At 41.9% G+C, this 16,141-nt stretch overlaps 1 protein-coding gene across 1 annotated transcript in view; it reads right to left on the reverse strand.

Moving 5' to 3' along the window:
* The window catches only part of RTF1 (RTF1 homolog, Paf1/RNA polymerase II complex component), a 497,066-nt gene that overhangs the window by 218,938 nt on the left and 261,987 nt on the right, over positions 1–16,141 (reverse strand). The window contains exon 12 of the mRNA XM_073608860.1: positions 14,648–14,725. Coding sequence (XP_073464961.1) covers positions 14,648–14,725 — 78 coding nt within the window. The remainder of the gene's footprint in view (positions 1–14,647; positions 14,726–16,141) is intronic.

A 16,141-nucleotide genomic window follows, 5' to 3' on the forward strand; every position in this document is an offset into this window, starting at 1 on the left:
TACACTTTACACCCGACAGATTGTTCAGGACGGGAGTGAGACCAGACCCCAACTGACCCGGGTGTGCGAGAGATCCCGGGGACTTAATACACCTGCTCTGGAGGTGCCCCACTACACTTGTTCTGGACAGGGGTACTGGCCACCATTAACAGAGTATACCAGACCACCATACCTACAGACCCAAAGCCATGCCTACTTGGGATATTAGATGACATTCCCATGGAAGACAATGCTAAACAGGCCTCAGCCAGGGCCCTGTTTCAGGCTCGCAAGCTGATCCTATGGCATTGGAAGGCGGTTGAGCCTCCAAGGTTGAAGGAATGGATTGCCCAAATGGGGGACACCATAAGGATGGAGAAGTATGTCTTTCAGCATATAGGACGACCGGGAAAGTTTGACAAACTATGGGCACCCTGGTTGGATACTCCCGGTCTCTCTCTGGTTGATCTTGTCATGGATAGACTGTTGAGGTAAAAGACGGGGAAGTGTGGAACAAGCCGGGAGGGCGCAAACTGGGAGGCACTTACCATAGGCAACTCTGAATATGAGGCGGATAAAAGAAGAAACAAGCTAAATAGAAATATTACCTGTATTGGATAAGATAGATTGGTATTAGAGGTTGAGAGAACTGTATGAATATACCTCTTGCAAGGTTAATTGTATTATATGACAGATTTTATGCTTGAAATGTGAGCTGTAAAATATATCTGTGTTTTGATATCTAATAAACATCTTCCTGATGAAGCAATTGCATTTGCGAAATGCGTAGATGCTGCTGGGAAACAATACTACGTCAAATCCTGCCAAACCACAAGGCTTGAGGCGCACGACGCAGTAGGACCATACGGCGTTAAGACGGTAATAGGAATAAACGGTGACACCTTTATCTAAACCGCTGGAAAAGTTTGGTGCCGACATATGGGCACATTATGTTTTCAAATAGTTTTATTGAGAGTAACAAAGTCAGTACACAAAATAGATATAAATATACATCCTTCAGAGTCATAGGGACATCCTTTAAAACAATATAATGAGGTGTAGGCATGTTAGGTTATAAGACCGTCCTGAATTCACAGTGGCCCTTTGCATTTTGTTCATGACTCACATTAAATTATCACCCTGAAGGGTATCTATTCTGGTAAAGTAATAAAAAAACAGAGGAAAGAAAAAATTTTTCTAAACAGTTGGAACAAATAGTAGATGATTAAGAGTCAGTCTATATAATCAATGAAGGGTCAGTCTTGGAGCCTGAATAGAAACCACGGATTCCATTTGGCATCGTATGCCGGAATGGAGTCATGTAGGGTACGGAATATTTTCTCAGTTACCATCATATTGTCTATACGTGAGATAATTTGTGCAAAGGGGAACGTAGAGGATTTCCAGTGTAGTGCAATGACCCAAAGTGTAGCAATACAGATAGAGTGTATTAATCTCATCATAGGTTTGGTCACTCCAGGGATGTCTTGGAAAAGAATGCAGTGGTGGAATGTGAGATTAATAGGTTTCTCCGCCAATCTATCAATCAGTTTAAAAACCTCTTTCCAAGAGGGTTGTAGTTTATCGCACTCCCAGAATATATGTAGGTATGAGCCTAAGTTGGTGCAACCACGGAAGCACCTGGGAGACACCTGCGGATAAAACCTGTGGAGACGGGTCGGGGTGTAATACCATCTTGTTATAAGTTTGATGGCTGTCTCTCTGATAGTTAATGACTTTGTGCATTTGCGTATGTTCTGCCAGCTTTTTTCCCAATCTAATTCCTCCTGGTCAAGAGCTAGCTCTTGTTCCCATTGTGATCTGTATTTTAAGGTAGGTGGATCATTAGAAGATTCTAGCACACTATGGATCAATGAGATAAGGCCTTTTTGACGAGGGGATGTGTGGCACAAGTCCTCATAGAGTGTCGAGGTGTCTGTATTAGGGTTGGGGTAGTGTAGCTGAAAAAAATGTCTTATTTGGAGATAACGGTAAAATTCTCTATTAGGTAGTTGGTGTCTAGTTTGAAGTGCTGAGAATGTGGTAAATGTGCAGTTGACTAGAAAGTCCCCAAGGGTAATCAGATTATTTTGGGTCCACTCTAGGAAGGACTCCGGGTGGTCATATGCAGGGGGGAATCTAGCGTCACCGAGATATGAAGCTCCAGTGGGTATTGGAGAGGAGAGACAGTATTTGGTCTTATACATTTTCCAAAGTTTCAAACCGGCTGTCACTACTAGGTTTCGGGTGGAAAGGTCTGGGATGGAAGGGTTTGAGGACCAAAGTAGGCCAGGTAGGTAGAGGGGGGCAATGGAGTCTTGTTCGAACCTAACCCATGGGACTTTGGAGTCTCTAATGTTCCATTGTGCTTGCTGTGCAAATCTGCTGGCTATGTAGTACAGCCAAATATTTGGGATTCCCAGCCCACCCCTTTTGGAGGAACGGTAAAGGGTCTCTCTAGCGAATCTTGGGGATTTGTCTTGCCATATAAATCTATTAAGATGTGCTTGAAGGGTAAGTAAGACTTGGACACTCTAATAGGGAGGGAACGAAACAGGTAAAGTAGCCTGGGAAGTATTGTCATTTTGAGGGCCGTGATTCTTCCCAGAAAGGATATATGGAGATGATTCCAGAGTTTAAGAGTTTTTTTCAGTTTTGTGATCAAGGGAGGATAATTAGCCTCAAAGAGTCCGCAGAAGTCTCCAGCCAGCTCGATGCCCAAATATTGTAGGTGAGTAGTGGCCCACACAAAATGAAAAGCGTTCTTCAGTTGTTGGGTTTCCAACTGTGAAAATCCTACTGGGAGGGCAACAGATTTCGAGACATTAATCTTGAGGCCAGAGACTCCCGCAAAGTCCGAGAGGGTCCGTAAGAGATTGGGTAGAGATATGAGGGGGTTGGTCAGGAACATGAGGACGTCGTCAGCGTACATACAAAATTTGTAAGAGGAGGGGCCTTTGGTGTAGCCTGAGATATTTGGGTTTTGAATTATTGCTATAGCGAGTGGTTCTAGGGCAAGGGCAAAAATTAAGGGGGAAAGTGGGCATCCCTGCCTCGTGCCCCGACCTATGGAGAAGAAGTCTGAGCTACAACCTGGGATCTTAATGCGGGTTTTGGGGTTTAAATAGAGGGTTTGAAATGCATGGAAAAATTTGTCTCTAAATCCCATTCGTTGTAGGATGGTAGAAAGGTAGCTCCAGGAAACGCTATTAAATGCCTTGTGTATATCCAGGCTAAGCATAAACAGTTTCCGGGAGGATAGGTTGGCGTCTTGGATAATATTAGTGGCTAAGCGTATGTTGTCTGTAATGAATCTATGGGGTATAAATCCTGATTGGTAGGGGGAAATAAGTGAAGAGATAATGGGTGCCAGTCTGTCTGCTAGGATTCTACAAAAAATTTTTAGATCGTTGTTTATTACCGAGATTGGTCTATAATTCTGAGGGAGTAAGTGGTTTTTGTTTGGTTTGGGAATCATGGACATATTTGCCAGTAGCATCTCCTCTGGGAAGCTTCCTCCTTGTAGGACCCAATTAAATAATTGTACTAAATTAGGGGCCAGAAGATTGGCAAATTTCTTGTAGTAAATGGCTGAAAAGCCATCTGGGCCCGGAGCAGAGCCTATCTTTAGAGATTTAATAACCTTAAGTACCTCTGAGGTAGTGATGGGGGCATTGAGTTTCTCAGTTTGTGATGGGGTGAGGGAGGGCATGGGTAGTTCTCGGAGCCAGTCAACTTCGGCTTGGGTGGGCGGCTTTTGGGTAGGAGCCAGAAGGGTTGAGTAAAATTGTTTGAAAAGTTGGAGTACTTCTTTGGGATGGGAGGTGGGTAACCCTGAGCTCTGTGTTAATTTATAGACATGTGGAGGGCGAGAGGACTGATTGAGCCGTCTGGCAAATAAGGTCGAGGCGGTGTTGTTATGAAGTAGGAATTTCGCTTTCGACCATCTAAGTGCTTTCTCAGTCTTAGAAGAGAGAAGGGAGTCTAGTTCCAGGCTTTTTTGATCGATCAGCTTTCTAGTGGACTCCAAAGCCAGAGAACCAGTGTCCTTGTATAGCCTGTCGAGGTCTTTTGTGAGGTCAACAATTCTTTGTCTGTGGAGTCTGTTATGAGCGGAAGCGAGGCTGATTAATTTGCCCCTCAGAACTGCCTTATGGGCTGTCCAGACAATAGAGGGCGGGGTTTCGGGGAGGGCATTAAGTGAGAAATATTCGTCAATGGACTTGGCTGCCTCTGATTCTACAACCAAGTCCGAAAGCAAAGCTTCATTAAGTCTCCAGGTATACGGGGTGGGGGCAAGTCTTATGAAATCCGTGGTAAAGGAGGTTGCGTGATGGTCTGACCAAACACAGGGGTGGATCTTGGCACTAGTGGAATTGGCTAAAATGATGGGGGTAGTATAAACATAATCTAACCTGGCATAACTTTTATGTGGGTGTGAGTAGAAGGTGAACTCTTTAATGCCCATATTGTGTGTTCTCCAGGTATCCACAAGTTGGTGGTTCAAAAGACCCTGGGTAAGAGACCTGGGGAAGGCTTTGGTAGCAGTAGTGGAAGAGGATCTATCCAATGTGGGGTTAGCTACTAGGTTCAAATCTCCTCCTATAATCATATGTGGAGATTTCAAGGAGGCTAATTTATCAAAAAACATTTTAAAAAAGGAGGCAGGGGCATCATTGGGTGCATAAATACTGGCTATGGTGATTTCCCTATTATGCATTACTCCTTTAATAACAACAAATCTACTTTCCTTATCCTTGAAGCTTTGCTCAATTTCCATAGGAATGGAGGAATGTAACAGAATGGCAGCACCCCTGCTTTTGGATGTGTGAAGGGAACAAAATGATTGTGGGAAGCTTCTATGAAGGTATTTTGGGTGTGAGGAGTGGGAGAAGTGAGTCTCCTGAAGTAGGAGAATCTTAGCGCCTAACCGGCTATAAAGATCAAATGCTTTGCGCCTTTTAACAGGGGAGTTAAACCCCTTTACATTATGTGAAATGCAGGTGATTGCCATGATAGGTCAATACTGTGCTGTCAGGCAGAAAATGTACACAACTATACATGCAAGAGGGGCTGTGTACCAAGCAAGCTGGGCCCAGCAGGGGTGCTGTCATTAAATCAAGCAACAAGTGGAGAAAGCAGTACATAAAATTCACATACAGGTTAATAAAAGGGGGAAACATTTCCATCTCATTAGCATAGTATCGGGAGAGCAAATATTCCAGACTGTAAGGTGACTGACCAAATAAAAGGAGAACAGCTGTAAAAAAGCATCGAATCAAAAAATGAAAAAAAAAACATATAAAGCTGCATGACTAGACATGAAGTCCAATATCAAAAATGGGTCAGGTAAAACGAAACTTTACCTGCTAACAGTGAAAACTAATAAAAAAAAAAAAAAAAAAAACCTTATTAGCGAGACAACTTGGTCTCGTACCCAGCTGGTTCACTAATTCCCACTGTGGGGAGAAACCTGTGAGGCTCGCAAAAGAGCAGAAAAAGAAAGAAAAAGCAGGAAAAAAAGTCAAAACAGTTCGTAGCCTGCGGTTTCAAATGGAACTTTTGCCGGGTGGGGAGGACATGCCACGGCTCCGCGGGACTGTCGCCTGTAGTAAGGTGATGAAAAGAACAGTGTCATGCGTTATAGAAGTTGAGGAGTGGTAGGCATCAGGAATGTTACCGTGGAAGTTCCGCGAAGCCCTCTCCAACATCGTAACGGATTCTCCTTCTTTCTCTGTGAGGTGGAGGGGTTTGGCAGATGGGGGCCGGATGAGGGGTCAGCGGTGGGCGACGGATGGCGGCTGCGTCAAGGAGGCCCAGTTTCACCAGGACTTCCTGGCCCTCGAGTAGAGAAGTGGCTGAGAAGGTGGTGCCATTATGGGGGACCAGCAGCTTAAACGGGAAACCCCATCTGTAACGAATGTGGGCGGATTGGAGTGCGGCGGTTATTTCTTTTAAGCCTCTGCGTCTGTCTAGGGTGGCAGGGGAGATATCCGGATAAATCTGGATCTGATGATTGTCCAGCATAATCCTTTGCTTGTTACGTGCGGCCCTTAGGATGTCCTCTTTGATGAGAAAATCTTTCAGGCAGAGGATCACATCTCTGGGTGGTTTATCATCAGGAGGTTTTGGGCGAAGCGCTCTGTGAATGCGATCACACTTAAAAGCAGTGGAGTCACACTCTGGGAGCAGTGATTTAAATAAACGAATTACGGCAGGGATTAGTTCGGTCTCTGATTCCGGGATACCTCTAAGGCGCAAATTGTTGCGCCTATTTCTATTGTCGAGATCTTCGACTTGGGCTTGGATCGCAGATAGTGCTGTAGCCAATGAGTCATGCTCCCGACTAAGGTCGTTGTAGGCCAGAGCCAGCTCATCGTGCTTGGTCTCAAGGAGCTCGGTGCGTGAGCCTAAGGCCGCAATTTCTTGAGATAGTGTATGGGAGGTTTTCTGTAGTTCTATCTGAAATTTGGAAGCCAGTTTGGTATACATTGCTTCCAGACTGCTGTCCAGATCAGCCTTAGAGAGGGTAGTGTGGTACTCACTCGTGCTGCATGTAGACCGGGAGGGTGTCCGTTGCGATGTAGGAGTTTGAGTCGGAGAGTCCCCCTTCCCTGCCGCGCCATCTTGGGACATACCGTAACGTTCCCGCGTGCGGAGGAGATAGTGAGTTAGGGTATTCTGAGCGGAACCACGGGATTTCCTTCTCTTCGACGGCATGCACCAGTGTTAAGTGGCTCGAGGGGTGCAAGAAACGAGGTTATTTGAGCAGTTAATAGCCCTCGGGATGCCGTGAAAGGCCCGGGTGGAGCGGAGCTACTGTGTCAGACGTCCATTTCCTTTGGCGCCGCGCATGCGCCCCCGACATATGGGCACATTATAATGTGAGTGATACAGCCTTTTTTTAAAATCTCTTTTTATAATAAATGATATATATATATTGTGCAATGATTTTTGTCCATCTTTTATGAGGGTGAACGCTTCCTATATCCATTTACTGGGAGCAGCATAGACCCTAAGTGGAGTGGTTATCCCTATTAATGAACCAAAGGCATTTCTTATACTAATATCTGGTGAGTGGCCAATCCCCATGGTGGTGGTGTAGTCACTATACTAGTGGATAAAGCATATGGAATCACGGATGCAAGAGATATATGCACAGGAGTAGTTTCACACACAGTGAAGAGTTTGCAGTTGCACTGTTGGCATATTTAAACCAGCAGCAATATTTAAATATATTTAACTATTAATTTAAATTGCTTGAGTGGTATTTATAGTTTGTAAATTTCTAAATGGTTATATCTTTATAAACAACTGGGAGGTTTGTTGTTAAAATTTTGGGGCACTAATTCACCTATGTAATATAGGCACCGGTATATTGCATGTAATGAATGTTTATTGCACTATAAGATTCTTTGGAAAATGTTCTATTTTTTTTTGGATAACATAAGTGGTATATCATTAAGGATAGAACATAAGGGTTAGCGCAGTCAACACTTTGTTTTATACCCCACAGTGGTATAAACATTTGAACGCAGCAAACAATATTTTTTTACAGTAGTGGAGTCACACTACAATATATTGTATTTAGCAATTTTATTTATTGCGCCGGTGGCCACACAGTTGATTTATTAAATGTGGCCCAGCGGCTATCTCAATTATATATCGTACTCAGAGTACACTTTACACCCGGCAGATTGTTCAGGATGGGAGTGAGACCAGACCCCAACTGCCCCAGGTGTGCCAGAGATCACGGGGACTTAATACACCTGCTCTGAAGGTGCCCCAAACTACACTTGTTCTGGACAGGGGTACTGGCCACCAATAACAGAGTATACCAGACCACCATACCTACAGACCCAAAGCCATGCCTACTTGGAATATTAGATACCATTCCCATGGAGGACAATGCTAAACAGGCCGCAGCCAGGGCCCTGTTTCAGGTTCGCAAGCTGATCCTCCGGCATTGGAAGGCAGTTGAGCCTCCAAGGTTGAAAGAATGGATTGCCCAAAATTGGGGACACCATAAGGATGGAGAAGTAGGTCTTTCAGCATAGAGGACGGCCGGGAAAGTTTGACAAACTATGGGCACCCAGGCCTCTCTCCGGTTGATCTCATCATGGATGTACTTTAAAAGGTAAGACGGGGAAGTGTGGAACAAGCCGGGAAGGCACAAACTGGGAGGCACTTACCGTAGGTAATTCTGAATATAAGGCGGATACAAGAAGAAACAAGATAAATAGAAATATTACCTGTATTGGATAAGATGGATTGGTATTGGAGGTTGAGAGAACTGTATGATTATACCTCTTGCAAGGTTAATTGTATTATATGACAAAATTTTTTGCTTGAAATGTGAGCTGTAAAATATACAGTATCTGTGTGTTTTGATATCTAATAAACATCTTTGATTTAAAAAAAAAAAAAAAAAAAAATTATGTCACACGACATTACCTCAAGCTAAAATTTTCTGTAAGAAATTAAATTTCATGGCACACAAACAATATATTAGCCAACTCTCTGGGGAAATAGAAAAGATGATTGTGCCAAATAGATACTAAATTTCACTTGCCGGTAAAACCGCTGAACTTCAGTACCCAAATTTTTCCATTGGTGACACTTTAACCACTGGGGCACGTTCTTGCACATACGTAAAAATCTGAACGCGTCGCTAGAAATCATGTTAAACCCCCAAACAATGATATATTTTTTGAAAGCAGAGACACTGGAGAGTAGGTGTCAGCTGCAACTTTTTAGGTTGCTCAATATTTGCACAGCATATTTTTAGGAAAGAATACATTAAAATGAATTTAGTGCAACCAATACACTCAGTTATTTTGTAAAATATACAACATGGAGTTACGTCGAGCAACTACATACCAGGAATGTCAAACCTTAAAATGATTTGCGTCCAAGAAGTAAAAAATAAATAAAAAAAAGCTACCCAAAAACACACCATAGCCGATACTTTAACCCTTTCACTGCCAGGTCCATATGGCGTCGGGACCTACACAGCACTGCTTCCAGCTGGCCAGGTCCATACGGACCTCGTTTCTCCTCCTGGTATAAGCTAATGGTCATAAACTTATAGCAAAATTGTTCAGCGCAGACTGCTGAATAATACTATAGCTCTAATGAGCAGACGACAATCCATTGATCAGAGCAACGTTCGATTTTCACCATTTTGCAAAAAGGCACAATGTAAAATTTACAAATATTTATTTATTAACTCAATACAGGTTAGCTTTTATATTTAGTAGGAATTTTTGTAAAATTTGCTGTGTTTTTATCTGCTAATAATGATTTTAGAGTATTTGTAGAGAAAATATTGATTTGATAAACATTTGCGCAAATATCGCAGGGCCTTAAAAATCAGTAGTACTTTCTTGTTTTTCTAATTGTCAAGTGCTTTCAGAAAATATATGGTTTGGGGGATCTTTTACAAACTCTAAAAGGCGTAAAGGTAAAACAAAAAAGCAATGGAAAAATTGCAAAAATGGTCCAGCCAGCTGAATTTAAAAGTGGAGCGCAGCGCCTGGCAGCAAAAAGGGTTAAAAGCATTTACAGGTTATCAGTTAAGAGATAACCCTGTGTTGGGGGGGGGGGGGGGGGGCATAGTTTGAATGAAAATTACTCACTCAGTACTGCAACACCATGCCCAGATTAAATTTTTATCATGTTTTCAGACAGGTAAGCACTTTCTTTTGGTGGCATTTGAAATTATAATTCTTTAAATGTTATTAAAGCTATGCGACAGTTATAGGGTCTACAATCTAATACACACACACACACAGTATCTCAAAAAAGTGAGTACACCCCCCACATTTTGTAAATAATTTATTATATCTTTTCATGTGACAACACTGAAGAAATGACACTTTGCTACAATGTAAAGTAGTGAATGCACAGCTTGGATAACAGGGTACATTTCCCGCCCCCTCAAAATAACTCAACACACAGCCATTCATTTCTAAACCGCTGGCAACGAGTACACCCCTAAGTGAAAATGTCCAAATTGGGCCCAATTAGCCATTTTACCTCCCTGGTGTCATGTGACTTGTTAGAGTTACAAGGTAGTGTTACAAGGTCTGAGGTGTGAATGGGGAGCAGGTGTGGATTAATCCTTATGCCTCAGCTCCTTTATTTGCTGCATAGCTCCCCAGTGGTGATTCCCCTATATATTTTTAGGCTGGTTAACAATTTTCCGTGCCCTGTTATGGAAGAATAAGTCCCCAAGGATCAAATTAAAACAACTCCAGCGACCTAAAGATAGTGGGGGGATATTGCATTACCTAATCTGTGGCTCCATTTGGCATCTCAGATGCAACATTTTTTGGGACTTTTGGTAGTAGTCCAAATACTGTTAATTCCATATCCTCCTCTGCACATTATGCGGTACCACATGGTAACTGGGACATACCCAGGGACCTAGAATCCTTGCGTTTTAAATCTTCAAACAGGCTTTATCAAAACGTATTCTTTGATACAGAAAATATGGTTGAAAATACGTTCATTGCAAGGTGTTACAGGTTTCACAGAAAATAGTCCACTCTGGCACAACTCTGGGTATGAGGGACTGTCAAAGCTGCCGTGTGTGGGATTGTGGAAGCACTGGGGTATTACCTACAGCAGGTCTTCCGGAGTGGCAGGCTTTGACCATTTGAGGACCTAAGGACTTACTTACACCCCCCCGAATGCAATTTTACTACCTTCAACTCAGACATGCGGTTCACGCTCAGGGTTTGGCCACAGACTGGACTTGATCCCCCACGTCTGTGTTCAGGTATGTTCAATCTATAGTGGACACAAAAGGTTTCATTTATAATTGCTATGGTATGCTATTACCTTCCTACCTGGAAGGCTACCCGGCTACCCATGTGATGTTAAAGAGAAGTGGGCAGGCTGGAAGACGACCTTTGGGATAATGCCCTTGACTCTGTCCTACACAGCTACTTCAACACTGCCCAGAGGCTTTCACAACTTTTTATTGTGCTACAGCCCTTTGAAACTGCATCACATGGGTATCCTACAGACCCGTCTCTGTGCTAGGTGTGCCTCTACTTCTGGGGACCTTATACATCTACTGTGAAGATGTCCCAAGCTACATTGTTACTTGTCAGCAGTGACTAATACAATAAACTCAGTATTCCATATTATAGTTCCCCTTGAACCTACCAGGTGAATTTTGGGTATCCTGGATGACCTCCAGTTAACAGAATTCCAGCTGGCAACAGAGCACTATTCCAGGCCTGCAGAATCATTCTTTATTCTCTTCCAATTCTTTGATTCCTCTTTTGATACTCTGTGGATCATTTTTCTTTTATACTTTAAGTTTTTCCAAATCCTGTATGACCATTCGATTGAACACCTCTATGTGTTCATTATTTGGATTCTGTGGATTGAATAACGATTTATTCCTTAATTTACTGTGAAGAATTCTTCCAGGTGTATCCACTTTATCATGTTGGGTATTTGGACTTTGGTTCATGAAATATTTTTGTATATTCAATCTTCTCTTAAACTTTTGAATGTCCACATACATCTCAAATTTGTTCAGATTACGTTTAGGTGAATATTTCAGTCCTTTGTCCAGAGTTAGTAGTTCCGTCCTTGTTAGTTCAGTTCCGCTGAGATTATAGATGCCTTCCCCAATTATTCTTTTTCTTTCGCATTTTGCATCCTCCTCTGCATCCCCTCTTGCGTTTGGGCTCCTTGCGTTTATTTTTTGTTCGTATCGTGGTGGAGTTCTCACATCCCTGCGATAATCTAAAAAAGGTCTTGTTTGATCCTGATCCCTGTAGTCCCTTAGGGATCCATACCAGTTATAAGTACTAATCGGGCTCCTTCTAATATCATATTGGTGATGATCAACTTGATCATCCCTATCACGATAATGATCTTGACGATTATCACTAATGTGTTGTTGATTGTCCCGATATTCAGCATAGTAATTGTCCCTATTTGTTTGTGGATATTGGGAATTTTGATGGTACTGATCTCCCCTATTTCCATTGGAATGCTGACATCCATACTGATCTTGTTCCCTCCTTTCCGAAAGATAAGATTGATAGTTATACTTGTTATCACTTCCGTTTCCCGTATTTTTCCAGTAGGGATGTCTTGGAGATTTATTTTGTTTTTATTTCTCCACCATGGCTTAGGCGTTCTAGGTCCATTATCTCCTTCTCTAAAAGTTTTTCCTTGTGTATTGTTACCTTTATCCCCTCTACGTGATTCTGGTGTTCTTTGTCTGTAACCCGGGGTTCTACGTCTTTAGTCCCTACTAGGTGAGTGGATCCTGGAATCTCTCTCATGTGATATTGGTCTTGTTTCTCTTCTTGGGGATACAATCCTCACTTCCCTATCTGGGGATGATACCATTGATCCCACTCTCCCTTGTTGGAGCTGAATTTGCCTTTTAAACGTTTGTTGTAATTGATAATCATGTGTATCTCTCAAATACTTCCTCTTTTTCCTCTGCTTAAATTCCATGTCTTTCTGTTCAAGTACTTTATTTAATTGTCTGGTTACCGTAGCAGAGGTCAGAAGAGACAGGACAGACTGGTTCAAGATAGAAAGGCAACAGTAACTCAAATAGGAACTCGTTACAACAAAGGTATGCAGAATACCATCTCTGAATGCACAGTAAATCGAACCTTGAAGAAGATTGGTTACAGCAGCGGCAGACCACACCAGGTGCCACTCCTGTCAGCTAAGAACAGGAACGGAGGCTACAGTTCACACAGGCTCACCAAAATTGACAAAAGAAGATTGAAAAAATGTTGCCTAGTCTGAGGAGTCTCAATTACAGCTGCAACGTTCAGATGGTAGGTTCCGAATTGGCCATAAACATGAAAGCATGGATCCAACCTGCCTTGTATCAATGGTTTTGTAACCTTAACTTTTTTAACCTCTGCAGTTTTCCACCAAAGACTGGTTGAATTTGCATTTGTATATACATTTTTTGTTACCTATAAATAATTAAAACTTGATAGGTGCTTCTCTAAAAACATAGCCCAGACTTTTTTTTTTTTTTTTAGATCATGTGTGATCCCTTAACTGCACAAACCAATTATGTGAATTCTTAATTCAAAAACTTAATTTCAAAACAGAGAAAAAAAATATGTATGCAGTCAAAACACCTAATTTTTTAGTTTATTTTATGTACTTACTGTATATATTGCCATCAATTTACATAGAGCTTTATATATATATATATATATATATATATATATATATATATATATATATATATATATATATATATATATATATAGATATAGATATAGATAACATTCACATCAGACTCTGTCCTTTAAGGACCTTAAATATAAGGTCCCCAACTCACATCCATACACATAATAGGGCCAATTTAGACAGGAGCCATTTGACCTACCAGCATGACTTTGAAATGTGGGAAGAAACCCACATAGGCACAGGGAGAACATGCAAACTTCAAGCAGGTAGTGCATGATTGGGATTCAAACCGACAACAATAATGCGAACAGGCAGAAGTGCTAACCACTTGGCCACTGTATAGAAAACTAGGTAGATACTTTTGAAGCTTTGATATTCTGGAATAACTCATGCAGATCTATGACAAAAAACATTAAATCAATACAAGTTATGCCCATTTTTGAAAGTGTACTTAAAGGATAAGTTCCTTTCTCAACATATTACAACATATTACACCAGTATTTAAAGTGATTTTAAAATGTCATTTTTTTTAAAATAACAAACATGTTATACTTACCTGCTCTGAGCAATAGTTTTGCACAGAGCAGCCCCAACCCTCTTCTTTTTGGGTCCCACCTCCTGCTGAGTGCCCCCAATAGTAAGCCCCGTGCTATGGGGGCACTCGAGCAGCCTCGCTTCCAAGCCGCACTCCTGTGAATGGACATTGTGCCCTGCCCCCCTTCGTTCACTCCTCATTGGCTCACTGGCTGCGATTGACAGCAGCAGGGGCTAATCACTCCCACTGCTGTGTGAGCAAATAAGGAGAGAGAGAGACCCGAGAGAGCAGCTGCTCTAATGCACAATGCTGGATTGAGATGGGTCTTGAGTAAGTATAAGCGGGGCTAGGGCAGGAGCTGCACTATCAAGTAATTTACCTTCATGCATAATGGTAAAAAAAAAATCTCCCTTTAGAACCACTTTAAGGTGTAACACATAACATTTTACACTAACCTCTCCCCACATCCACGATCCCCCTCTTTCCCATGACAGAGGTCAGGGGATCACAATAGCGAGGTGTGGGGGCTCCACCCACACAGCAGCCTCATTCATTCACACAGCTCTGTGAATTAATGACTACAAATACTGTCTGCCATTATGGCAGACAGCTTGTAGTTCTCAATGAACTGCAAGGGTGCTGGGCAAGCGCATTGATCTACCTGCTCTTCAGTAACTGTCTGCCTGTACGGGAAGACAGCTGTACCGAGAGTCTGCAGGAGGCTGACACTGCACCCGCAATTTAATGACCATGGATGCAATTACTCTGCAGGCTCCCAAGAAAAAATAAAATAAATAAAAATTACCTGCAAAAAAATGTGCATGTGTTTTTTTTTTTTTTTTTTTTAAGTGAGCTTATTCTTTAATCTCTTACACGCAAACTTAACATCCAAGGATTCAATATCTTTCAGAATTCCCTCTGTGACTGGATTTTTACCTTATCTTTCAAAAGCTGTGTCTTCTTCATGGCATAATTCGATGGAGCTTTTCGGAAGCGTTCCTTCTCTTTAACAATCTACATTGAAAAAAGTTAAATACAGAAGATATTGTAACACATGACAAGAAAGTTCCAGAGAATGGGGAAACCCAAACCTGGCTACTCAAGTGACATTTTATCTGCAGACAGAGTCAACCACTGACTTCTTAGGTCACAGCAACACTGCACTACGCCATGCACACTGGCATGGTCCCTAGACTATGAAAAGATTAACTGCCCTTAAGTAACCCATAAAAGACACAGCTGTATGGTGCGGTAAGGACCCTTACCAAACTCATGAGTTCTTGGAGCTTGGTATGTAAAATAGATTCCAATAATCTCTTGTTACGGTAAACAATGTTTAATAATACATTGTATATGTAGTTTATTATATGGGTAAAACGTTAACATAAAATTCTTCTAGTGGGTAAAAAAAAAAAAAAAAGCTGGTTGCACTAATTACTGCTTTGTTAAGTGTGATAGCTGGTCATTGTCAGATGCCCAATGTGCTAATTAAAGGGCTTACAATTGACTATTTGGAATATAGATATCTAACCCTTCATAAATATATTTAACAAATTCAAGTCTCCATAAAAGGATTTAAATGATCTTGCTTCCTTTTTAGGTGGGGGTTGGCAGTTAGCCATACTTTGTCAACAAGTGAAGGAAAGCTTTATAAAGGTCAACTAGTTTTTATCTCCAATGCCAAAGCCCACCAGTTGTTCACACCTATGGGATCTGATTCTGTCAATCACACTATTTTATGACCAGTTTTGGGGTGTCGTTAACATTGACACCCTCTGTGTTTCGCATCAATGCCGTGCACTGCATATATGTGAACTGAGCCTAAAGAATAAGTTCACCTTTTGTAACATGTTACACCCATATTTACGTAACAAGCAACTGTACAGCACCTGCCCGCAAATCACGTTCGCTGATCGCCAGTTTTTACAAAATGCACTGCATAGGCATGTTTCTTTGTGTTGCCATTAAGACTGCATTTGCATCTTTGCGTTTCCCAAAGCACAGCAAACTGCACCGAAAAAGATGAGCTTTGCCACGTGTTTTGGTAAGGTGTGGCAAATTCTCATCACTCTTGAGTTACCATTTAGGTTGGGTTCGAATTTGCTAGTTTCTGAACCCGTTCAAAAAATGCACAATTGGCCATATGTTTCGATAATGCACAAAATGTGTGTCGCGCTTGCATTACCCTTTAGGCATTTTCATCTGCACATTTCTGAATACATCCCAACCTGCCCAAAAAAACGTGCATTTTGCTGTGTTTGATAACATGTGGCCAACACACACTCGCATCTGCGCATTTCTCAACACAAGGCAACCCACACAGAAAATGTGTTTGTGTGGGTTTCTATAATGTGCTGCAAATGCACGTCAAGCTTTCCGTTCGCATCTGCCTGTTTCCAAACGTGCAGTGACCCACACGGAAAAGGTGAG

The sequence above is a fragment of the Aquarana catesbeiana genome, linkage group LG13, assembly GCF_042186555.1.
Source record: "Aquarana catesbeiana isolate 2022-GZ linkage group LG13, ASM4218655v1, whole genome shotgun sequence".
Taxonomy (NCBI): Eukaryota; Metazoa; Chordata; class Amphibia; order Anura; family Ranidae; genus Aquarana; species Aquarana catesbeiana.